At 41.2% G+C, this 26049-nt stretch overlaps 1 protein-coding gene across 5 annotated transcripts in view; it reads left to right on the top strand.

Moving 5' to 3' along the window:
- Dzank1 (double zinc ribbon and ankyrin repeat domains 1) overlaps window positions 1-25628 on the top strand; it is a 49273-nt gene extending 23645 nt beyond the window's left edge. For 3 of the 5 annotated variants that reach the window (XM_048348734.1, XM_048348735.1, XM_048348739.1), the window contains 10 exons: window positions 6317-6481; window positions 8430-8631; window positions 11510-11613; window positions 13369-13443; window positions 14504-14597; window positions 15276-15376; window positions 18902-18982; window positions 19613-19740; window positions 22991-23065; window positions 23488-25628. In XM_048348734.1, coding sequence (XP_048204691.1) covers window positions 6317-6481; window positions 8430-8631; window positions 11510-11613; window positions 13369-13443; window positions 14504-14597; window positions 15276-15376; window positions 18902-18982; window positions 19613-19740; window positions 22991-23065; window positions 23488-23659 — 1197 coding nt within the window. In that variant the 3' untranslated portion in view covers window positions 23660-25628. The remainder of the gene's footprint in view (window positions 1-6316; window positions 6482-8429; window positions 8632-11509; window positions 11614-13368; window positions 13444-14503; window positions 14598-15275; window positions 15377-18901; window positions 18983-19612; window positions 19741-22990; window positions 23066-23487) is intronic. The other 2 variants (XM_048348737.1, XM_048348738.1) reach the window with 2 other exon arrangements.
- The last annotated feature ends 421 nt before the right edge of the window (window positions 25629-26049 follow it).

Below are 26049 nucleotides of genomic sequence, written 5' to 3' on the forward strand. Positions count from 1 at the left end.
AAAATTTCAGTATGTGGAGAGAATTTATAGATTGATCAAGATCAATTTATCCTGAGAGCCTTAGCTTCAAGAAGGCCTTATAATTTGTTAATACCTTTGCATAAGAAGCTGGGAGTAGTAAGTGGGGATGTCCACGTACAGACAGAGTATCCTTGGCCCATTTTGGCTTCCTATTATTGTTATTTAAAAAATCAGTTGACTCTAAGCTTGTTATTTACTTCTGGTACTCCCACAGTGCCATACTAGTCTAAATACCTGTCTGTATGCTAGTATTGGACTGTTCAGATTATTATGGCCTGTAGGATATCACAGTGTGTGATGCTTCTAGCTTTGTTCTTTTTGCTCAAGATTACTTTGGCTGTTCAGTCTTTTTTTTTTGGCCAGTCCTGGGGACTGGACTCAGGGCCTGAGCACTGTCCCTGGCTTCTTCTTGCTCAAGGCTAGCACTCTGCCACTTGAGCCACAGCGCCCCTTCTGGCCATTTTCTGTATATGTGGTGCTGGGGAATCGAACCCAGGGCCTCATGTATATGAGGCAGGCACTCTTGCCACTAGGCCATATCCCCAGCCCCTGGCTGTTCAGTCTTTTGTAGTCCCACATGAATTTCAGAATTGTTTTTCTATATCTGAAAAATACCATTTGAATTTTGACAGGGGTTTCACTGAGTGTGTCATTTGCTTTGGGTACTATAGACATTTTGCCAATATTAATTCTTCTGATCCATGAACAGTCTCTTCAAATAGTGTTAGGCAAAGTGAATGTTTACATGCAGAAGAGTGGAACTAGACACTTATTTTGACCATATACAACCATCAGCTCAAAATGGATTAAAGACTTAAACATAAAACTTGAAACTGAAAACTGACCAAAAATAATCTCCAGGATATTCATTTGAGCAATGATTTTGTTTTTTGGATATGACCCCAAAATAGAAATAACAAAACTGAAATAGACAAGTAGAATTACATAAAACTAATAATCTTCTTCACACAAAAGAGTCAATCATCAGGGTGAAATTGTCCAAAAAAGTACTCATTACCTGACTCATAAAACTGTAACTCCTGTGTACATTACTCTTATTATAACAATAAACAATAAAACTTTAAGAAAGAATCATCAGAGTGAAAAGATAGAATATAGAATGAGAGAAAATATTAGTAAACCATCTGTTTGGGTTAATATCTAAAACATGTAACAAAGTAAAATAACTCAGTCATTAGGGGGAAAAAAATGGGCAAAGACCTGGCAGGCCACTTCTCAAGAGAAGAAATACAGGGCTGGGAATATGGCCTAGTGGCAAGAGTGCTTGCCTCGTATACGTGAAGCCCTGGGTTCTATTCCTCAGCACCATAAATATAGAAAATGGCCAGAAGTGGTGCTGTGGCTCAAGTGGCAGAGTGCTAGCCTTGAGCAAAAAGGACGCCAGGGACAGTGCTCAGACCCTGAGTTCAAGGTCCAGGACTGTCCAAAAAAAATAAAAGAAGAAATACAAATGGCCAATGAAAAAAAACACTCATAAAACTAATCAGCAGAGAAATGTAAGCACAGAATGGTTTCATCTTACTGTAGTCATAATGACTGTTATGAAGAGAAAAATAACAAATGCTATGTAGAGTGTAGAGAAAGAGAAACTCTCATATATTGTTGGTAGGGATATAAGTTAGTACAAACATTATGAAAAGAATTAAAATTAGGTTACTATATGACCAGTAATTCCACTACTTGGTATATATCCAAAGGAAATGAAATCAGTATTAATGAAGAGATAAATACACTTGCACATTCAGTGCAGCATTATTCATAGTAACCAAGATATGGAATTCAACTTACATCTATCAGTAGATAAACTGTTAAAGAAATATGGTATGTCTATGGAATTGAATGCTATTAAGCCTGTAAGAAGAAAATCTTGTCAACTGTGATGACACAGATGAACTTGGAGCACATTATATAGGTTGAAGTTAATAGGGCTCAGAGAGTCTTAAATTGAATGATATCACTTATACACAGTATAAAAACATTGAACTCATAGAAAGCAAGGAAAATGGTTATCAGAGTCTGGGTGGGTTGGTCACATGTAGGTGAAAGGACTAATTTCAAACAGAAGGAGTAAATATAAGAGATCTATTGTACAACATGATCACCACACTTAATGACAATATATTACACTTCTGAAACTTGCTAGATCAAATTTAAGTGTTAATACAATAAAACCCAAGTATATAAGTTAACACTATGTTTAGTGGTTTGACTTGAGAATTCTATCATGTATCAGCACATCAGCTCATGTACCATATATTATGTAAATATATGTAGTAATTGTACTTGTCAATGAAAAATTAAAAGTTGAAAAATGATACCATGGGCGAAACACCTCCAAATACCTCCAACTGTGAATCTGGTCCAATTTTTGCATCATATATTTCATTAAACACTGAATTATGGTTATGAGATTTCCATGCCAGGTAAGTTAATGTCTCTCCCCCTCATCGCTTATGTTGTAGCTATGTATAGCTATGTATAGCTATACACCCTCCCCATGAGAACATTTTAATTTTAGCTTAAAACAAGTGCATGAGAGGTGAGGGGCAAATGACAGTACTTAATGACAACTTCAGTAATTTTTGCTCCCCACTTCTTATGCACCATCTGAAGTGCACAAGATTCACCCCAGATCTAGAACTCCCCTCCTTCCTGGGCATATTTACTAGATTGACCTGCTTCCATCCATTTTCCAGAATCTCTGTATATTATGAGATTTTATTACAGTCCTATTCTATCATTACCAGAAAGAAAATCTGTGTTTGTTTTCTAAAAGGTTATTTCCGTTACATAGTATTTGTTTTGAGAGCTGAGAATGACAGCATACTAATTAGCTAGTGAATTTAATCATATATATTCCTAAATAAAATCTGATATAATTTTTGGTAATCTTTTGTTTCTGGTGGTTTGTCTCTCTGGTAATGTAGTTTCAGACTTTACTGTCATTCTCTCATCATGAAATTATACCATACATCATTCCAAAGCACCAGAGTGAATACTAGTCAGAGTAGGAAAGCATAAAATAGAAGATAGTGGCACTTGGCACTTGGAATGATTTTGTTAATATATTTAAATAAATTTCTAAGCAAAAGGCTTATTTTTAATTTAGATGTGGTGGCACATGCCTGTAATCCCAGCTCCTGGGAGGTTGAGGCAGGCAGACTATGAGTTTGAAGCCAGCCTGAGCCAGAAGAGCAAAACTCTGTTTCAGGCCTTACTCCCTTCCTCACACATCCCTTCTCTCATCCTTTCTTCAGGCCTTCTGGAAATTTTCTTTTGCATTGTTGAGGATTGAATCCAAATCTTACACATGGTGGACAAAGGCTCTTCCACTGAGCTATAACCCCAGTCCTCTTCAGGCTTTCTGAACTTCCTATACAAACAGTAAAATCAGTTGAATTGATGTGATTTTTATTAACTGTCAATGACATAATTGTTTCTGGGCTTCATCTATCAACGAACTATACCAAAATTGCACTTATTTTAAAAGTTATACTTGTATCTGAATTTTTCAGAATTTAGATGTTAGAATGACAGTATTTACCGCAGCACCATAGAAGTAAAAATGGATATTCAATCTGATAGTTTTATGTCTTTTCTTTATTTAGCAGCATTAATATGATGGGGTAAGATACATTTTCTTTCTTTTAACTATGTTATGTTTTTTTTTAAAAAAAATCCACTTGAACAGTAAAATACATTTCTAGGAAAGATGTGAAGGTTTTGTGTTTAGGGATGTAGCTTGGAAGAATTTCTATCAAAACGTAAACATGAGGGTAGTTGAAATGCAAGGTCAGAAGCCAAAAGTCTGCAAAGATTTTCTCTTTTGAATTGCCCAAAAGAGTCTCTTAATTACACAGAAGTGGTGTAAATGTCTCTTCCACGGTCTCAGGGTAAGGGCTGATGTAGCTTCTGTCTAGAATTGTTTCTGTTTCAGAATAGCCCGGGAGCAAAACAGGATAGAGTAGAGCAAAGACAGTAACCAAAATGGGCACCTTTTAGGGAAAATTGTCCTTAGGACACATTCTTGGTAGGATACAAAGAATATATAGCAGTACTTATTCAGTTATCAACTGAATCAGTGATCGACTCAATCCTATTTGAAGAATTGACACCTATGTGCCAAGGTACCTGGTATTACATTAGTAAGACGAAGGTGAAATCACAATCCATTCTTTTAGAGAAATCAGAATCTAGTGGAGAGGAAGTTGGGAATGGAAGGAATCTGACAAGTAGAACTTGACCCTATGCCAAGCATTCCTACTTGCTCGTGAGGATACTGTCATATTGATGGAGCTGCACTGAGTCCTGGAGAAAAGCAAGCTGTAGAGTCAGATGGTGTGGGTTCAAATCCTGAGACCTCCCTTGTGAAATAGGGACATTGATGACACCTGCCTCAGAGTTGGTTGTGTGGATTGATACCAGAACAAAGGCATAGAGCTCAATGCCTACACACAGCAGACCATGTGATAGAGTATCAGAGATAACTGGAATAATTCTATCTTTTTCTCCAAAATAAAATAACTCTTTTCATGTGTCAAGAATAGAAAGTAAATCCACATTTTCTTATGGAAACCACAATCCCAATGAATAGATGTTAAATCTGTCATGTCACCTTAGGTACCTAATGAGGTACTCATTAATATTGTCCTAGTAAATCCACAGTAGGTTGGCAGATACTATGGATATTGAGAACTATTGAAAACTGATGTATCTGTTTTCATTGGTTTTCTGCGATCTCCATGAAGGCATAGGTATTCTTTGAATTGCTTTATGAATTGATTAAGTTTATCATAGTATTGGTCTTGCATTGTCTCAAGGATTTAATCCTTTTTATTTGGGTGGGGGCCTAGAGAATATAGATATTGATCCTGCCTGTAAATGCCATTCTGTCCCTTGTCAATGTGCTGTAAAGAAAAGCCCTTCTTATACCTCTGCTCAGAAAGAGGAGACCATTTCCTGTTCTTAATGTGGCTGCTGTAACCCCTGGGAGGCATCCTTCTGCCACTTGTGTGGAGCCACAGTGATATTTACAAACCAAATCTCTAGTTGAGCACCAATGGCTCATACCTCCTGTAATCCTACCTACTCAGGAGACTGCGATATGAGGCTTGCGCTTTGAAGCCAGCCTGGGCAGGAAAGTAGGTGAGACTCTCATCTCCAAGAAACTACTCCAAAAAGCTGGAAGTGGTGCTGTGGCTCAAGTGATAGAGCACTAGCCTTGAGCAAAAGAAGCTCAGGGTCAGTACCCAGACCCAGAGTTCAAGCCTCAGGACTGGCAAAACAAAATAACAACAAAACAAAACAAAAAAACCAAAACATCTCTGTATGGAGTACCTCACCACCAGCCTAGAAACAGGCTCTCCTCCATAGCCCTGTAAAATTCTGTTTATTTGTTTTGTTTTTGTTGCCAGTCCTGGGGCTTGGACTCGGGTCCTAAACACTATCCCTGGCTCTTTTTGCTCAAGGCTAGTGCTCTACCTCTTGAGCCACAGCGCCATTCTGGCTTTTTTCTATATATGTGGTGCTGAGGAATCAAACCCAGGGCTTCATGTATACAAGGCCAGCATTCTACCGTTAGGCCATATTCCCAGCCCATGCCCTGTAAAATTCTATATCTAAGAATTTAACTAATTGAGAATGTCTCTCTGTGACATTTTGATTGCCATTTTTTAACTTAAACCTATTTGCTCACTTACTGGCCACTGGCATTTCTTTTCTTATGAGTTCTTTGCTGACCTTTTAAGCAGAAGGTTCAGATTTATTGGTAAATAATTTCTCTGAGTTATTATTACATTGCAAATACTAAAAAGGCTTAGAGTGAAGCATTTCATTCCTCACAGTTCCTCTCCCCAGCACAGTCACCCCATTTCTGAGATGTTTTGCCAGATGTTCAGTGCCCTTATGTATGAACTGGTGCTTAGTATGAAGCTTGTTCCAGTTTGTTCCACCTAGCAACCTACCTCATTAGTAGAGCCTTCATTCTTTCTAGTCCCTTCATCACATTCCATTGTCTGTATGTGCATATTATGGTATACTTAGGCCATCCCTTATTGCTGGACACTTAGGTTGTTTCCAGTTATTTCCTCTAAAACCATAGTACTGCAAGAGATGTCATAGCACATATTCTGTAAGAATTTGTCCACCCATTGGAAAAAATACTAAAAGATGGGTTGCTGGGCCAGAAGTAGGGACATGTTATTTTGTTGGCTATGATTTAGATGCGTAAGTTAGAACTCTTAATAATATTCTAAAACATTTTTCTGTCCTCTAGCTTAGCCTTCCTGCTAGCCACTCTGTTTGCTCTAAATGTGGGGCCAGCAATCACCTGTCTGCCCGGTTCTGTGGCTCCTGTGGCATTTATGTGAAGTCCAAGGGAAGACTCAGCTTGGACAGCAGCCTGGCACTAGTTGCTGATGAACCTCGTCTTTTTCCTGAGGTGAGCCCTGCACTGTGGTAAGAAATGGTACCCAGGAAAAGGATACAGTGGGAATCTGTATATACTACCCTGAAGGCCCACCCAGGGAAACAGAGCCATCAGACTTACACCTTTCACATGGACTTTCAACCAGGAAGGAAACACAGTCAATGCCTAAATAGCCTCCTATCCAATATAGCCTTAGGTATTGGCAAGGTAATGGATATAGTATCATTAGGGAGAAGTAAGTTTCTATCTTTTTTTTGCCTGCCAGTCCTGGGGCTGAACTCAAAACCTGGACACTATCCTTGAGTTTCTGCCTTTTTCTGTTTATGTGGTATTGAGAAATCAATCCAGGGCTTCATGCATGCTAGACAAGCATTCAACCCCTAAGCCACATTCCTAGTTCCATAATCTGTTGTTTACTTGTATGTTTTTGCCATTCCTGGGACTTGAACTCAGGGGCTGGACCCTGTCCCTGAGCCTTTTTATGCTCAAGGCTAGTGCTGTGCCACTTGAACCACAAGGAAGCTTCCGAAGTAAATTTCTAATACATGGGTAAAATGTTCTTCTCATCTCTTGGTTTTTCCCCCGTAGCATTCTGGGAACTTTATTCCCTGATCTATTCTATTTTAGACAATTTGGACCAAGCATGTCAGATTGTTTTTGATACTGATCATATCTTAGCTGAGTGTAAGAAATCTCACATGGTCATTTTCACCAGCACTTACAGTCTAACAACCAGTTTCCTGTTAGTTTTATAAATTTATCTAAGTTAAAGGTTTCTTTCTTACTTTTTTTTCCCAAGTCCTGGGGCTTGAACTCGGGGCCGGAGCACTGTCCCTGGCTTCTTTCTGCTCAAGGCTAGCACTATACCACACGAGCCACAGCGCCCCTTCTGGCTTTTTCTATATATGTGGTGGGTGCTGAGGAATCAAACCCAGAGCTTCATGTATACGAGGCAAGCACTCTACCACTAGGCCATATTCCTAGCCCCTACAGGTTTCTTTTTACCTCTCTAGTACATGATGTTGAAGAGTGATAATTACTAGAGAATATGCACTTGGCATATAGTTGTAGAGAGTCCATGGCCTTCTTAACTATGATGGAAACACTTATGGGACTGTCACCAGCCCATTTGTAAGGCAGTGTCAATGAAACAAAGGTGTTCTTTTCTCAAGTCACTTGACTGCCACCTTTTGGAAATTGGTTGTAATATATCAAATTTCTTCTACCATAGAAATTACCCAAGTAAGTATACAGATAAAATTGTGTATCATGTGAACAGTGCTCCTTAGATGAAATGGCATTGTGCAGTGGCTTATACAACCCTATATATTTACTTCTCCAGTTCCTAGCTCTAGATATAGAGAATGTATCAGAGACAATGTTGGTGCCCAGGGACAGAATGTAGAATAATGAGTAGTTGAGCAGTGAAGTCTGTGTTCCATTCAATGTAGAACCAGAGGACAGATATCTTCCAGGCCCCAGGCAGGACAGAAACATAGACTACTTTGCTGAATTTGAGGCGATGAATGGCCAGAGGGATAAGGGCTATCATCATTGAACAAGCTGGGAGTTTCTGAGTCAAGGCTGGAAAACTCTTTTAGTTTGGAGAACAGTTTTAGAGGTATATTTCTCTGATTTTTTTTACCAGTCATGGGGCTTGAACTTGGACCCTAGGTGCTTGCTGCCCTTGAGCTCTTCTGCTCAAGGCTTACAAGCTACTACTTTAAGCCACACCACGACTTCTGGTTTTCTGGTGATTAATTGAAAGTAAGAATCTCAGGGACTTTCTTACCCAGGCTGGCTTTGAACTGCAATGCTCAGATCTCAGCCTCCTGAGTAGCTAGGATTATAGGCAAGAGCTACCAGTGCCCAGCTAAAATTATTTTTAATGAGTAAAAGGAAACTGGAGAATTCATTCCTTCATATTCTCATTTTAAAATGTTTTCTGCCTTGTTGATAGCCCCGGCCTGCCTGGCAATCCCTAAATGTCCCCATATCTCATGCTGGGACCAGGAAGAACATGGGCACACAAACTGCTGGCCTGTTCTACCCATCTGGCAAGCTACTAGCACAGAAGGAACTGGAAATGGCTTCTCACAAGCAGAGGCAGGAGAAGATGAATGACCACAAACCACTCCTCACAGCCATCAGCCCAGGAAGAGGTGAGGGGACAGCTGCTTTCTTCTTACCAGAGAAAACAAGGCTTTTTCTGGAAGAGCATCTCTTCTTTTTTTAGGTTTACTTTTATGAATCAGAAGTAAGTTCCTTGATTTTTTTGGAAATAATTTTCCTTGTATGATTAGTAGCAATTTTAACTCAAAGCCCTATTATTTAGTTCATCAGTCAAACTAGAAGGGGTTATTCTGATTAATAACCCATGCATACATGGATTCCTTCAGTTATCCAAACAGGCTGTAAATCTGCATCACTATTGTCATCTGAACTTATTACTTTTCTTTTTTAACTAGGAACCTTTCACTCCAAAGTAGATACTCTACAATTTGAGCCACAGTTCCTCTCTCACCACCACTCTCTTTTTTCTGCTTTAATTATTTTACAAATGGAGGGGCTGGGAATATGGCCTAGTGGCAAGAGTGCTTGCCTCGCATACATGAAACCCTGGGTTTGATTCCTCAGCACCACATATATAGAAAACTGCCATAAGTGGTGCTGTGGTTCAAGTGGCAGAGTGCTAGCTTTGAGCAAAAAAAGAAGCCAGGGACAGTGCTCAGGCCCTGAGTCCAAGCCCCAGGACTGGCAACAAAAAACAAAACAAATCAAATCCCACACGCATGCTCATGTGAGCGCGCGCGTGCACACACACACACACACAGGTGCATATAAATAAATAAAATACCCAGGTATAACCTTAACTTGAGGGGGAAAAACCTCTATAATGAAAACTATCAAAAACTTGGAGAAAACATCAAAGAAGACATCATAAAGATAGAAAGACCTTCCATTCGTATGGATTGGCAGAAATAATATAGTGAAAATTGTCCTATTACTAGGAGCTATTATTGACTCTGTTTAATACCCATGAATATACCAATGTCATTATTCACAAAAATATAAAAATGAAATCCATATGGAAGCATAAAAGATCCTGTATGGCAGAAGTAATCCAGAGCTAAAAGAGCAATGCTGGAGGCATTACAATACAGTGCTTCAAATTATACTACAGAGACATAGGAACAAAAAAGTTAGATACTGGCACAAAAACAGACATGAAGACCAATGGCACAAAATAAAAGACCCAGAAATCAAATCATACAGCAACAACTGTCTGACTTTTTTAAGGAACCACAAACGTACATTGGAGATAAGACAGTCTTTCAAAAATGGTATTGGAAAGATGGATTATCTACATGTAGGAAACTTAATGTAGACTGTTATCTCCTATCTTTCACAGAATCGACTCTAAATCAAACATCTAAATAATATGTGAGAAATTAAGCTCTGAAACTGGAAAGTCTAGGGGAAGCTCTGGAAGATACAAGCCCAAGTAATTATATTCTGAGTAAGACTCAATTGCCCAGCAAATATGAGCAAGAACTGATAAACAGGACTACATCAAATCAGAAAGTTTCTGCACATCAAAAGAAACAATTGCTGGGTGCAGGTGGCTCACACCTGTAATCCTAATGACTCAGGAGGCTAAGAGATCACAGTTTGAAGCTAGCCTGGGCAGAAAGTCCCTGTGAGACTCTCATCTCCAATTAACCACTCAAAAACTATAAGTAGAGCTATGGCTCAAAGTGATAGAGCACTAGCCTTGAGAAAAAAAGAGCCCAAGGACAGTGCCCAAGCCCTGAGTTAAAGCTCCACAACAGACCAAAAAAAAAAAAAAAAAAACAAAGAAAGAAAGAAAGAGAAAAGAAAAAATAAACAGTTACCAGAATCAAACAATTGCCAATATCAAATCAAATAAACAATTACCAGAGAGAAAAACTTTGCCAGCTACTCAACAAAGGATTAATATATATAATATACAAAGAGCTCATAAAACTAAACACCAAAAGGACAAATAGCTTAGTTAATAAGTGGGCAAATGAATTGGGCAGTTCTCAGAAGAAATACAAATGGCTAATAGATAACATGAAGAAATGATCAACATTCTTAGCCATAAAGGAAATACAAAGAAAAACTACACTAATATTCCATCTCCCTCAAGTCAAATTGGCAGCCATCACAAAACAAACAAACAAAAAACCACCATCAACAAATGCTGGTGAAAATGCAGGGAGAACGGAACTATTATACACTTTTCTTTTCTTTTTTTTTTCCTTTGGCCAGTCCTGGGGCTTGGACTCAGGGCTTGAGCACTGTCCCTGGCTTCTTTTTGCTCAAGGCTAACACTCTGCCACTTGAGCCACAGCGCCACTTCTGGCCATTTTCTGTATATGTGGTGCTGGGGAATCGAACCCAGGGCCTCATGTATACGAGACAAGCACTCTTGCCACTAGACCGTACCCCCAGCCCTACACTTTTCATGAGGATGCAAACTAGTGAAAGTACTATGAAAATCAGTATGGTGGTTCCTTAAAAGACTAAAAATAGACCTATTTTTATATGACTTTGTCTTTTTTTTTTTGGCCAGTCCTGGGGCTTAGACTCAGGGCCTGAGCACTGTCCCTGGCTTTTTTTGCTCAAGGCTAGCACTCTGCCACTTGAGCCACAGCGCCACTTCTGGTCATTTTCCGTATATGTGGTGCTGGGGAATCGAACCCAGGGCCTCATGTATAGGAGGCAGGCACTCTTGCCACTAGGCCATATCCCCAGCCCCTATGACTTTGTCTTATGTGTAACAATCAAAGGATATTCTTTTGAAATTTTATAATATTTCATGATTAAGCATCTGTTATCTGAAAAGCCAGCAGGAGAATGGAATTTATTCCAGTGTACCACTGATGTTGATAGGGAAAACAATCATGAAATTTAGCAAAAAAAATAACTTCACTGAGAGTGTATATTCCACACGTTTCTTCCTTGGTCTCAGAAGAAATATCAACATGGCTGTATTTCTCTACTACTTTTTAGGATACTGGAGAAAACAGTTGGATCACATCTCTGCTCACCTCAGATCTTATGCTCAGAACAACCCTGAATTCCGGGCCTTGATTGCTGAACCCAGGATGGGAAAGGTGGGTGAGATGAAATTTCCCCTTTAGAGTGTCCTTGGTAATCAGAATTCCTTCAAGGTTTTGCCTGAAACTATCACAATGCCTCATTTTGTTTTTTTTGTTTTTTGTTTTTTTTTTGTTTTTGTTTTTTTTTGTTTTTGTTTTTTGGCCAGTCCTGGGCCTTGGACTCAGGGCCTGAGCACTGTCCCTGGCTTCTTCCCACTCAAGGCTAGCACTCTGCCACTTGAGCCACAGCGCCGCTTCTGGCCGTTTTCTGCATATGTGGTGCTGGGGAATCGAACCTAGGGCCTCGTGTATCCGAGGCAGGCACTCTTGCCACTAGGCTATATCCCCAGCCCCACAATGCCTCATTTTGAAGCACTTCTCAATTTCATTTAATAAACTATATTGGGATTTAAAAAATACTAATGAGATAATCCAGAGGTCTGCAAACTTGGACATATGAAACAAATTTGGCCTGCTACTCAATTTTACAAATAAAGCTTTCATTGATTCAGTTACATCCATTCTCTTACATGTTACCTGTGGCTACTTTGTGCTACAGTGTCAATATTTTTTTTTTTTTGGCCAGTCCTGGGCCTTGGACTCAGGGCCTGAGCACTGTCCCTGGCTTCTTCCCGCTCAAGGCTAGCACTCTGCCACTTGAGCCACAGCGCTGCTTCTGGCCGTTTTCTGTATATGTGGTGCTGGGGAATCGAACCTAGGGCCTCGTGTATCCGAGGCAGGCACTCTTGCCACTAGGCTATATCCCCAGCCCTACAGTGTCAATATTAAGTATTCATAATTCAGAATGTATGGCCCTCAGGACTATTTATTGTAACATTTCACAAAAACATTTCTTGCCCCCTATTTGAACCTAAATGTTTTCTGCTACTTACAGAGAAACCTTCTGAATGATGAATTACTTTAGTTACTTAGTGAATTACTTTAGTTAGGGCTTTCCACTCCATCCCCCAACCAACAAGGTACCTTTGCCAAGGTGATCACAGCCAGTCATGTGGTGTGCCTCTTTTTTTTTTTTTTGGCCAGTCGTGGGCCTTGGACTCAGGGCCTGAGCACTGTCCCTGGCTTCTTCCCGCTCAAGGCTAGCACTCTGCCACTTGAGCCACAGCGCCGCTTCTGGCCGTTTTCTGTATATGTGGTGCTGGGGAATCGAACCTAGGGCCTCGTGTATCCGAGGCAGGCACTCTTGCCACTAGGTTATATCCCCAGCCCTGTGGTGTGCCTCTTGAAAAAAAAGTTTAAATTTGGATCTTGCTTTCTTACTTTTAATCCAAGGGGTACAGTCTGAAAATCTGTACCTTTTTTATTCATATTTATGTACATTTATAATTGGTGGAATTATTGATACAGCAGGATTTGGATCTGCCATTTTGCTCTTTGGTTTTTACTGATGTCTGGTTTTTACTCCTCAGTTTCTCTTAAATTACTTTATGTTAAAAATTATTTGAGGGCTGGAAATGTGACGTGGCTTAGTGGTAGAGTGCTGGCCTAGCATGTATGAAGCCCTGGGTTTGATTCCTCAGTACCACATAAACAGAAAAGGCCAGAAATGGTGCTGTGGCTCAAGTGGTAGAATGCTAGCCTTGAGCAAAAAGAAAGTCAGGGACAGTGTCCCGGTCCATAGTTCAAGTCCCAGGACCAGATATATATATATATTTGCTTGAACTTAAATTTAACATCTTGAAATTTCTAGATCATTACTCAAGGCAGCAAACCTACAGTTAAGGATTCTTTTTGAAATTCCTTTAAAAGCTTATCTCTGCTACTGTCCATGAGGATGGCTGTGAAGTTAGCATCAGGCTGAATTATATTCAGGTCTCTAACAAGGTAAGTAAACCTTTAGAAGTTAATCATTTGGGAATTAACTGAACTAGTATATTATAGCATATAATTTATGCTTCTGTGTAAACTATAGAAAAGTTTTAAATATTACTTGATGGTAGACAACAGTTTCATAAAATACGATAAATAGTTGCGTTTAACCTCAGAGAAGTAAGCTTTTGGCTATAGAAAGATATAGTTAAGAGCAGGTATTATCACACTCAGTCATTTAGTTGTCTGGCTTATTCATAACTTACTGAAGTCTTGTGACCTATCTTGATATAACTAACTTGGAGAAAGAATGACACAAATGATGATATCCACTTTGTCCCATTTGCTTTACAAACTAAGCTGTATAACCAAGACTCCTTTTATATAAGGACTAGGACATAACCCCAGAGCCTTTAAGTGCATAATGGATATTAATTGACTTTAGTTTCATTGGACAAGTCAGAATAGGCTAAAGAATGATCAATGGAATGAAAAGATAGGAAAGGAAGGCAAAGAAAAGGAGGAAACTAATATTTATTATGTCCCTTTGAAAAATACACCTAATATTTCAAATTTCTAAGTGAGGAGATAAGGTACTGTCAGAGAAGTTGAGTAATTTCATTCCTTCCAAGGCTACTAAACGAGTAAGTGACAGAATCAGGAATCAGCCAGCAGTCTGCAGCCTCCCATCAAACTTCCATCATCCCCAGGATGCTGAAGGCATTTCTATGGAGGAAGGACAGATACATTTACATTTACTTTTTACACTAACTGGTAGAAGCCCGTTGGGGGTGTGGTAACAGTCCCTGTGTGAGAACAGGGACCCATGGAGAAGAGATAGTGATGGAGAGGTGGTAGGGCTCACTGAGGGGTTGATGAAGAGGCAAAAATGGATGACTCACCCTGAGAGGGAAAGTGAAGGTTCTAGAAGGATATCTTGGCCTCAGCAGGCTCCACTCTCAGTGTAAAGGGAACAGTCACCAACAAGCAGAGGTAGGTTGGCAGGTAGAACATTCCTTCTGTTGGGATACAGCAGCCTCCTCATTCCTAGTACATGGATTTTTGCATTGGCCAGATGTATCTGAACAAGGCTGTGAATCTGAGCGACCACTTCCTGAGCAGTATTGCTGAGGGCAGTAATGGGCTGTACGGCAGCAGGTCCAGCTTAGGTAAGTTGCTTCTTTCTGGGGACTTTACAACAATTGACTGGGAACATAATGTTTTGGCAAGGATGGCAGGGACTCATAAAATTTTCCAGCCCCCATCACAAATATTACTGTTATTTTTCAGCCATTTATTTATCTTCCATTTCTGAAGTCAGGGTGAGACTTTTGAAGTCTTTCATAGGGCTTAGAGACATTCACTTATTGGGGGATAGAGTGAGGGTTATGTGCTCTTTATTTATTTATTTATTTAGCCAGTCCTGGGGCTTGGACTCAGGGCCTGAGCACTGTCACTGGCTTCTTTTTGATTGAGGTTATAGCACTCTGCCACTTGAGCCACAGCACCACTTCTGGCTGTTTTCTATATATGTGGTGCTAGGGAATCGAACCCAGGGCTTCATGTATATAAGGCAAGCACTCTTGCCACTAGGCCATGTCCCCAGCTGGGTTACTCTTTTCAGCTCCCAAACTGAAGTCCCTTCTATTCTCGTCCCTTCCACTCATCCTCTATTTCCTAGACAAAGGACAAGGGGGCTTCAGGGGTCGCTCTTGCCATGTTTCCTCAAGTGGAAATTTGTTTACAAGCCATTTTACCTTTCTGATTTTGAGGGGCATGACAGTAGAAGTAGCATTTACATGAAGGGAGTGGAGGGAGGTCATTTTGGTCTACAACTGTCATTTCAGTGAGTGTCTACAGCCAGAGTACCTCAGACACCTCGGAAAGAGTCAAGAGGATGAGGAATCCCAAGACCAAGAACTTTCACAAAAGGAAAGAACAGCTTGTAGTATGTGTACTTCTTAGTCTCTATAGTTCTCTTCGGCCTGTTACTTTAATGTTTACTTTGACATTTTTGAATGGAATATTTCCTTATTTCCTGCTCTTTTAAAAATAACATGGGACTGGGAATGTGGCTTAGTGGTAGAGTGCTTGCCTAGCATGCATGAAACTCTGGGTTTGATTCCTCAGTACCACATAAACAGAAAAGGCCAGAAGTGGTGCTGTGGCTCTAGCCTTGAGCCAAAGAAGCTCAGAGGCAGTGCCCAGGCCAGCCCTGAGTTGAAATCCCAGGACTGGCATAAAAAATATAGAGTAACACCAGTGCATGACATGGGAACCCACCATGGGTATGTGGGTCTGAAGTCCATATGTAGGTTATTCTGTGTGACTGCCTTCCTGGAGCTGTTGGGTAGGACTGGGAGAAAGTGTTAAGTGCAATGTTAGTGAAGAAAGCCTTTTCTCTGGTTGGGAAGATGTTGGTAATGGGAAGTGCTTTTGTGTGTTTCAGCCCTTATTGGAACTATCCTTCCTCCCTCGCCCTCCACTGTCTTTTCTCCCTTGGTCTCCACATCCACCCCCTATCTGTTGTGGAGATCTGGGCTGTGCCCGTCTACTCATAGAAGATTTTATTAGACAAATCATGTGCATTCTAGAAAGCAGTTGTCAGAGTTTAAGAGTGCATTCTTTCTGCCATTCTTGCATGGGGTAGAAGGGAAGAAGAAACAGCTATCTTAGCTCCTCACAATACACACACCTGGGCTCAGACTGCAGCCAACATCTGCCTTCCTTGCAGGTTAACATTCAGCCTCTGCAGAGCTTCACTTAAAACCACGTAGACCTCTTTGTGTGCATATGGATTTGCTTTGCTTTTCCTATCAAGATTTTGTCTGCTACCACTCTTACTGGAATTCCTCACAATTACCAGTCATCTCATGATAGGGACTCTTATTGGGGTTTGTTATGGCTAGAGTTTAATTCCCAAGGGAGCTCTAGAGGGGGAAAAACAAAAACAAAAACTGGATCTTCTACAGTGTCCTCCACTTTCCTTTTTTTTTTTTTTTTTGCCAGTTCTGGGGCTTGAACTCTAGGCCCAGGCTCTGTCCCTGGGCTTCTTTTGCTTAAGGCTAGCACTCTACCACTTGAGCCACAGCGCCACTTGTGGCTTTTTCTGAGTAGTTTAGTGGTGTTATGCATCTTGTGGACTTTCCTGCCTGGGCTGGCTTTGAACCACAATCCTCAGATCTCAGCCTCCTGAGTAGCTAGGATTACAGGCGTGAGTCACCAGCACCTGGCTCCATTTGCCTTTTGATTGGCTTTCTTTGGTTGCATCACAGAGACCAGCTGTGATTAGCAACAAGCCCCAAGGCCTGAGCCCAGCCCCACATGGAGATGTGCACACGGGGTGCCATTCTCCATCCCTGCTGCCTCCAGACTCTGGCTTCCTTAGCAGTGCACTCATTGGTCACCCAGCCTGCACTGAATTTTTTTTTTTCCAACACGTGTTTTGTATGTAGTTAGACCAAGTCAGTTTGGACAAAGACTTGAAAATTCTTTCAAGTTCAGTTGCTTATGATTCCTTGTGCTCTCCATCCTCTCCCAGTTTGGAATACTGAAATGAATATAAGAGAAGTACTAAAGTTATCCAAACTTCACAGCCTTCAGCTTCTGAGATTCTCCCCCTTTCTTCTGTGAATGACCTGACCTCTGTATGCTTTTACTCTCTCATCTGCTTCTAAGGGCTAAATGTGAGAAACTCAGTAACACCCATTCACTACTAGTTCAGTGTTTACTTTTGAGCACACATATCCCAAGGATGATTCTAAGTGTTAAAAAAAACCAAACATGAAAAACAACAAAGTCTTTCATGCCTCTTAACGCTGATATTCTAGTACATTTTCCCTTAAGGACCAGAATTTGCTATAAATATATGTGTCCCTTCAGACACCTCCTGGGGATTTACTGATTAGAGAACCCTGTTCTAAACTACTCAACAGTGGGGGTAGGGGTAGAGAGGTAGAGGTAACACAGCTGGGGTCCAGCATATTCTAAAAGATCTAGAGTCCAAAGGAGAAGTGTTTGTTTTTGTTGTTTTATTTGTCCATACCTTAATTTGCTTGCTCATTTGGCTCGCTACCACTTGAGTCATGTCTCCATCTCAGATTTTTTGCTGGACATTTTGGAGATAGAGGCTCACAAACTTTTCTTCCCGGGCTGGCTTTGAACCCTGATCCTCCAGATCTCAGCTTGCCAAATAGCTAGTACTATAGGCATGAGCTCCTAGTACCAGACAAGAAGTGGGTTTTATTTCCACTTCACACAGAAAGTGAACATCATCTGGTGACCACTCACAATCATCCATGGGAACTAGAGAGAAACATGCTTTGGCCTATTTCCTTCAGTCTTCCAGCATTTGAAATATTTTATATATATAAAGAAAAATCATGGGGCTGGGAATATGGCCTAGTGGTAGAGTGCTCACCTCGTATACATGAAGCCCTGGGTTCAATTCCTCAGCACCACATATAAAGAAAAAAATGGAAGTGGTGCTGTGACTCAAGTGGTAGAGCACTAGCCTTGAGCAAAAAGAAGCCAAGGATAGTGCCCAGGTCCTGAGTTCAAGCCCCAGGACTGGCAAAAAAAGAAAAGAAAAATGAATTTTAGGGGCTGGTAATATGCCCTAGTGGTAGAGTGCTTGCCTCGTATACATGAAGCCCTGGGTTCGATTCCTCAGCACCACATATGTAGAAAAAGCTGGAAGTGGCGCTGTGGCTCAAGTGGCAGAGTGCTAGCCTTGAACAAAAAGAAGCCAGGTACAGTGCTTAGGCCCTGACTTCAAGCCCCAGGACTGGCAACAAAAACAAAAACAAGAAAAATTAAGTTTTTAGCATATGAAAGCTGTGTTTTTTTCTAAACAATTAATTTACCCATTTCCCAGGTGGATACCATTCTGAATGGTTTTATTATAGTTGAAGACTTTATAAACCATGCAGAGTAGCTAGATGCTGTGGTGTATCCCCATAATACTTGGAAGGCCAAGGCAGGACCACAAGTTCAAGATCAGCCTGGGTAACTTAGCAAGACTCTGTCTCAAAAAAATTATTTTAAAGAAAAGCTTCAGCATAATTCAGGGATAGAGCACTTGTCCAGTGTGTGTGAGACTTGGGCTCAATCTCCTCCTGCTATACACATGCACACACAAAGAAAAAGAAAAGTAACTTCACCTACCTGCTTTTCTTATAATAAAAGTAGTGTGGAGTTGCTTTGGTTTTGTGTTTTATGATGTTAATGTGGTGTCCTTAATATTAGATATGAATGTTTTTGCTGCTAGTTGTTGGAGACCATATGTGTGCACACACACATAGACTCATACACACACTCACACTCAGATTCACTTATCTATGTGGCTTGAACTCAACTGGGAATGTTTCTGCTAAGTTTGAAAAGGGAGCATTGCCTTGAGGGTAGAGCCTGGGACTCAAATGGTACAGATGCTCGGAGAGGGTGGGAATGACCACGCTCTGTCATCCTGCAGCCTGAAAATAGGCTCCTGCTGGAGGAAGTCGGCCCTACAGGGGAAGGACGAGTCTCTGTGCTTGAACAGCTGCTGGATGAAGTGAGTGTGATATCTCTCTCTATGCAGTTCAGCCTGGCATTCTACCTGGTGCCTGTGCATTAAACTGTTTGAGAATAATTGGCTATTCAAAAGCTTTGTATTGGGCTGGGGATATGACCTAGTGGCAAAAGAGCTTGCCTCATATACATGAGGCCCTGGGTTCAATTCCCCAGCACCACATATACAGAAAACGGCCAGAAGTGGCGCTGTGGCTCAAGTGGCAGAGTGCTAGCCTTGAGCAAAGAGAAGCCAGGGACAGTGCTCAGGCCCTGAGTTCAAGGCCCAGGACTGGCCAAAAAAAAAAAAAAAGCTTTATATTCACTACTGCTATTTTTATAGCATATGATAAAAGGCAAATGCACAAGAGCCCAAGTAATATGCATGAGGCTGGACAGAACTCCTGGTCCCCAACCCCATTTGACCTGTAGCCTGTTTTCCTAAATAAGCCAGATGGAAGTCTCCCCTGCTATGTCTACATTGGGGTCTTGAGACTCCTGACTCTCTTTTGATGTAAAATCAATTTTCTTCTAGCATTTCTTTAACAGAACACTTGTTGTACTTAGTGGATGGCAGTCAGACAATTCTGAGTCAGAACTTTGTAGTGAGTTTCTTCCTTTCCATGTCCTACAGGGAGCAGACCCCAACTGCAGTGATAATGAAGGCCGACCTGCTATTACTATGGCTGTTGTGAATAAGCACCATGAAGCTATTCCAGTTCTCGCTCAGAGAGGAGCAGACATTGACCAGCAGTGGGGACCGTAAGTAAAATGCCGAAAGGTCAACTAGGTGCCCTGTCATAGCAGATACAGCTCAAGGATTCTGTCAAAACAGAATCAGTCAGCACCCACATCCTGTTCAGTTGGAACCACTTAGAGCCACTTAAATCTGTTTGAGCTTTAAGAAGGAGATTAATGGCTTCTGTTTGCCAAGACTGGGTAAAATGTAATTTTAAGAATACTCTGGGGGCTGGGAATGTGGCTTAGCAGTAGAGTGCTTGCCTAGCATGCATGAAGCCCTGGGTTCAATTCCTCAGTACCACATAAACAGAAAAAGCCAGAAGTGGCGCTGTGGCTCAAGAGGTAGAGTGCTAGCCTTGAGCAAAAAGAAGCCAGGGACAGTGCTCAGGCACTGACTGCAAGCTCCAGGACTAGCAAAAAACAAAACAAAACAAGACAACAAATCACTAAGGCATAGAGTGTTCTGCATTTTTTCATCTGAAATGTTCAGATCAATCTTAAGGGAAGAGAGGCTCCAGTGTATTCCCATGGAAACACACTCATTAGTGAAGAAAGACATTATTACATGGCTGTCTCTGGATGATGACGTCATGTGGAGGGGCCAGGCCACCCTGAGTTCACTACATGATCCTTTTTTTTTTTTTTTTTTTTTTTTTCCAGTCCTGGGCCTTGGACTCACTGTCCCTGGCTTCTCTGTGCTCAAGGCTAGCACTCTGCTACTTGAGCCACAACGCCACTTCTGGCCATTTTTTATACATGTGGTGCTGGGGAATTGAACCCAGGGCTTCATGTATACGAGTCAAGCACTCTTGCCAGTAGGCCATATTCCCAGCCCAAAAGAGCTGCTAGTTATACGAGGCAAGTTTTTGGGTTTTTTTTGGGGGGGTGGGAGGGTTTGGCCAGTCCTGGGCCTTGAACTCAGGGCCTGAGCACTGTCCCTGGCTTCTTTTTTTGCTCAAGGCTTGCACTCTGCCACTTGAGCCATAGCGCCACTTCTGGCGATTTTCTATATATGTGGTGCTGAGGAATTGAACCCAGGGCTTCATGTATAATGAAGCAAGCACTCTCGCCACTAGGCCATATTCCCAGCCCCTGCGTGATCCCTTGACATGGAACAGATTAGGATTTTTGTTTGGTCTTTCTGCAACTCTGTGTTTACTTACCAAATAGGGTATTTAAGTAGCTAAAATTATGTGTATGTTAAATCCTAATATCATGAGGGAGGATTTGATGCTTAGAAATTTGCACAGCGAGGGCTGGGAATATGGCCTAGTGGCAAGAATGCTTGCCTCATATACATGAAGCCCTGGGTTCGATTCCCCAGCACCACATATATAGAAAACGGCCAGAAGTGGCACTGTGGCTCAAGTGGTAGAGTGCTAGCCTTGAGCAAAAAGCCAGAGACAGTGCCCAGGCCTTGAGTCCAAGGCCCAGGACTGGCCAAAAAAAAAAAGAAATTTGGACAGTGAAAAGATTCTTTCTTGTTAGCTTTACGAAATGAAAAGCTACTTCATTAACTAGACAATTCAGATTGTTTCAAATGAGAGGATTAGCCTTCCACAACTGAATGGAAAAGTTCACAGATACATTTACCTGAGATGTATGGGACTTTCAGTCCTGGAGACAACACCTTTCCTTCAGTTTGATTGTTCATTCACTTCATTGACATTCTCATTTTACAAGTAGGTTCTGAGTTCCTAGTATGTGCCAGTCCCTGTTCTATTTGCTAGACTCACAGTGGTGAGCTCCCTCATGAAGCTCCCAGTTTAGTAGAGGAAACATTAATAAAATAAACAAATGAATAAGTAATTTCAGAAACTACATGCTACAGAGAAAAATGAAGCCTGGTAAGGACATGGAATTATGATCCAGGTTCAAAGTCAACCCAGGCAAGGAAATTCATGAGATTCTTATCTCAAAATAATCACCGCAAAGCTGGAAGTGGAATTGTAGCTCAAGTGGTAGGGTGCTAGCCTTGAGCCAAAAAAAAATAAAATAAAATAAAATAAATCTCAGGGATAGCACCCAGGCTCTGAGTTCAAACCCTAGGACTGACACCAAAATAAAAAAGAACTTCATGTCTAACAAATGGTCAATATATGGCTGGGAATGTGGCTTAGTGATAGAGTGCTTGCCTAGCATGCATGAAGCCCTGGGTTCAATTCCTCAGTACCACATAAACAGAAAATGCCAGAAGTGGTGCTGTGGCTCAAGTGGTAGAGTGCTAGCCTCTAGCAAAAGAAGCTCAGAAACAGTGCCTAGGCCCTGAGTTCAAGACCCAGGACTGGCAAAAGGAAAAAGAATGATGAGTATAGACAATATCCAAAAGACCTGGTCCAAAGTTGACACTCTCCTCAGGTCACACAATCTCTCACCTTTTACAAACTTGACATTTTGTCCAATTTTATTTCAAACCCTTTTCAGGAAATTTGCTAAAATAGTATTTATTAGCATGTGTTACACAAAGTCCAAACTAGATTCTTATGGGGTTCTCATATTAAAAAAAAAAAAAGATTGAACCAGGCACTGGTGGCTCATGCCTGTAATCCTAACCATACAGGAAGCTGAGATCTAAGGACAGAGGTTTGTGATTTGAAGCTAATCTAGGCAGGAAAGTCCAAGAGCTTCTTACCTCCAATTAACTACCAAAAAGCAGGAGTGGAGCTGTGGCTCAAGTGGTAGAGCTCTAGCCTTGAGCAAAAGAGCTCAAGGATACCACCTAGGCCCTGAGTTCAAGCCCCAGAACCAGCACACATAAAAAGGAAGGAACTAAGGAAGGAAAGGAGAAAGAAAGAGACATAGAGAAGGAAAGAAAGATGGGCTGTGTTGTAGCTTAGTGGCAAAGTGCTTGCCTCACAAGTACAACGTGCTCTGAATTCTATACTCAATACCTTAAAAAAAAAAAAAGAAGAAAAAACAAAAGAAAGAATGATTGTGTTTCTAGATTTTTCCCTTTCTGTATGATATCAATGTTTCTCTGTCACAGTATTCTTCCAAGGGAAGGGGCACAAAAGGATACTTAAAAGATGTTCCTAGGTTCAAGCTGGGGGTGTACATAAGTGGTAGGGTACTTGGTTACCAAGTACAAAGCCGTGTGTGTGTGTGTGTGTGTGTGTGTGTGTGTGTGTAAAAGAGAAAAAAGATTGATTGAGACTGAGATTTTTCCCATGTTAAGTAGGTCAGTGAGTGAAACCAACAACCTTTGATCGCATTTCCATATAGTTTTCTGATGATACTAAGAATTTACCAAGGATTACCCTCCCCCCAACAGGTTCAGAAATACAGCTCTTCATGAAGCAACCCTGCTTGGCCTGGAAGGAAGGGAGAGTGTCGCCATGTTACTGGGGTAAGTCTGGCCTCTGGTGAGCACTACTGAGGGCCAGAGTGATCGCTCTACCTACCTGTGGTCATTTTAGAGGAGCCCCAGCTCCTGAATTGCTCTGCCTTTGTGAACGAGGGCCACCCCACTGCCATGTGACCTCTTGTATTCAGGGATTTTGAAGCACAATAAAAATATTGCCCTCATTAAATACCTTTGGCTGTAGAGTTTTGATGCAAGTTGGAACCAGTGGCTGTGTTGAAAATTGAGTGTTTTGAAATCACACAATATCTTACCTGACAGCTGGAGCCATGGTGTCCTCTAGGAGACAGGTGTGAGGAGGTAGGGCCAATAGATATCCAGACTGGCCTTTGTGACAGGGAAGAGTCAAGCCTTGGGGGTCATGTGCCTGAGCACTTCAGGGCCCCTCTTTCTCCATTTCCTTCCAGATGCAATGCAAGCATCCAGAAGAAGAATGCAAGAGGCCAGACAGCATACGATGTGGCTCTGGAAATTGGGGATGACCTCATCATCAAGCTCTTTGCCACTAAGTTCAGCCAAGGGCTTGAAGACCAACTCACCCAACCCAGGAATCTCAGCTTGAGTGACTGTAAGATCTGAGGGAGCCATGGAGCTCTGCTAAGAGAAAACCACCTTGCTCTGGTTCTTTGTTCATTTGTGAAATGTGTATTTATGTTAGGAATTGCAGTTGAGAGGAATTCAGTAGATTATTTTTTTAAATTAGTGTTATACCTCTAATACCATATGCATGCCTCCCAGTGTATCTTAGGTTGTGATTAATGTCATGTATGCTTTTTCATAATTAATTCCTATTTTTTAACTTGGCCTTTAGTTGTAAATTTATTTTTCAACGAATAAGTAATTGCCCATGGTTCAAAGCTGAAAGGTATACAGTACTAACCAGTCTCTTCCTATCATGTCCCATAGCCATTACTTCCTTCTTTAGCAGTGCCAATGACACTAGGGCTGGCCCTGTCTTTCCAGAGGTGGTACAGCATTAGTAGCATGTATATATGTATATGTGCATGTTCCCGTGGACTATACAAAATGACATAGCACATATATGTGCTATATATGTTTTACCCCCATTTATCTTCAAGTAACAATGAGACTTATATAGCTCTAATAACCTGTTGTTTTTTTTTAAATTTGTATTCTGGCAGAGTGATATATGCCTTATCTTAGCAGAGAACAATGTATCTACAAAGTGTCTTCCTAAGATTAGAAAGTGGTAACTCCAATTTACATCTGCTGCTCTTACCATCTATGTATGCTCTTGACATATGGCCTCTGGTATTTTCATACTTTACCCAGCGACCTTTCTGACCAATGAGACATGCCCCCCTCACCCACAGTACACGAGGGGTTGAAAATAATTCTACCAGGACAAGGCTGCCTTACAGATTGGCCTATTCCCTCCTACAAAAGAAGGAATTGTTGCATTAAAACCCTATCTTAGAAACGGGTTCCATATTACTTTAATTTGGCTTCAATTAAATCTTCTGGAACCAAGTCTACACACACTTATTTAATGTGACATTGTGTTCATGGTTGCTCCTGCCCGCTACTCATATCCCATATACTTGCCATCAGTGTAATTAACAATTACCTTTTTTTTTGGTATTTTTTCTTTTCCCTCTTTTTTGGACTGAAGGATAGAGAGCCATTCTCCATCACAAACCTGGGAGGGTTTTCCTACAGATGTGTGGATGACTGGTAAGTGGTAGCAGATATGACAGTGACAGAAATTTTTGTCTGCAAAGTGGAAGCCAGGCATTTTGGTTTGCATTTTTACTTGCTAAGAGTCTAGTAGTTAAACCATTTATTTGGAGAAAAGTTCATGTCGTATGAGATTCTCATCCTTCATATGCTTCTAGTGAGATATATCCTTGCCTTTTGTTTATAGAATGGCAACTATAAATCCATCTGGACACAAAGGAGGTGGCTGCCACCTGCCTATCTCTCTATATGACAGGCAACCCTTCTACTGTTGATCAGAATCCATCAATAATCCAAGCAGTAGTGTGGTTTTCTACATTCCTCATAACTGCTTTCTCACTGTAAATCTTATTGACCAATTTGGAATCCAAAGAGAATATAGTGGCCTATACTGCCTGGATATCTGTCCTTCACAATTCTATTAAAACAAAAAACAAAAAAAGGTCCCATTTCTGTTTTTTTGCTGAAGCACTAAAATTACATAACTTTGCATGCACAAACACAGCTATGCTTGCAATCATATGGAGTTGGAAATCAAAGCATCTTAGACACATAGTTGGGGAGTAAAGGAAAAGCTGGCAAGAGAACCTATGGGAATTGGATCAGCTAAAGACATTGGAATGGCATAATAATAGCACAGTCACGGTTCTTGGCCATAAAAAGAGGGTTATATGTGGGAAGAGAATGAGAAACTTGGGCTACTAGAAATGTTCAGTGGCTATGTAATCAGTGAAAGATAGTGGAAGCCAAGTGACAGATGAACTATTCTATTATGGAGTTTTCCTGTGAAGGATGGACTTGCATGACCCAGGAGAGGGACATCTGCTCACAGGCACCTCTATAATCTCTCCAGGGGGGCTGGGAATATGGCCTAGTGGCAAGAGTGCTTGCCTCGTATACATGAGGCCCTGGGTTCGATTCCTCAGCTCCACATATCTAGAAAACGGCCAGAAGTGGCGCTGTGGCTCAAGTGGCAGAGTGCTAGCCTTGAGCAAAAAAGAAGCCAGGGACAGTGCTCAGGCCCTGAGTTCACGGCCCAGGACTGGCAAAAAAAAAAAAAAAAAAATCTCTCCAGGGGCTCACAGGCTCTTTGAGTTCTGACCAGTTACTGATGACAGACTGACTGAAGTGACTTTCTCCTGAGCCGGTTTTATCTAAGTTGAGTGGTTTTTACAGTGGGGCTGGAGGGGACCAATCTGGCATAGGAAATGTAAAGAAACTTGAAGGTTTCAGTGATTTTTCTAGGCTGGTGCCCTCAGATCAGTACTCCA

Source organism: Perognathus longimembris, chromosome 6 (assembly GCF_023159225.1).
Source record: "Perognathus longimembris pacificus isolate PPM17 chromosome 6, ASM2315922v1, whole genome shotgun sequence".
Classification (NCBI taxonomy): Eukaryota; Metazoa; Chordata; class Mammalia; order Rodentia; family Heteromyidae; genus Perognathus; species Perognathus longimembris.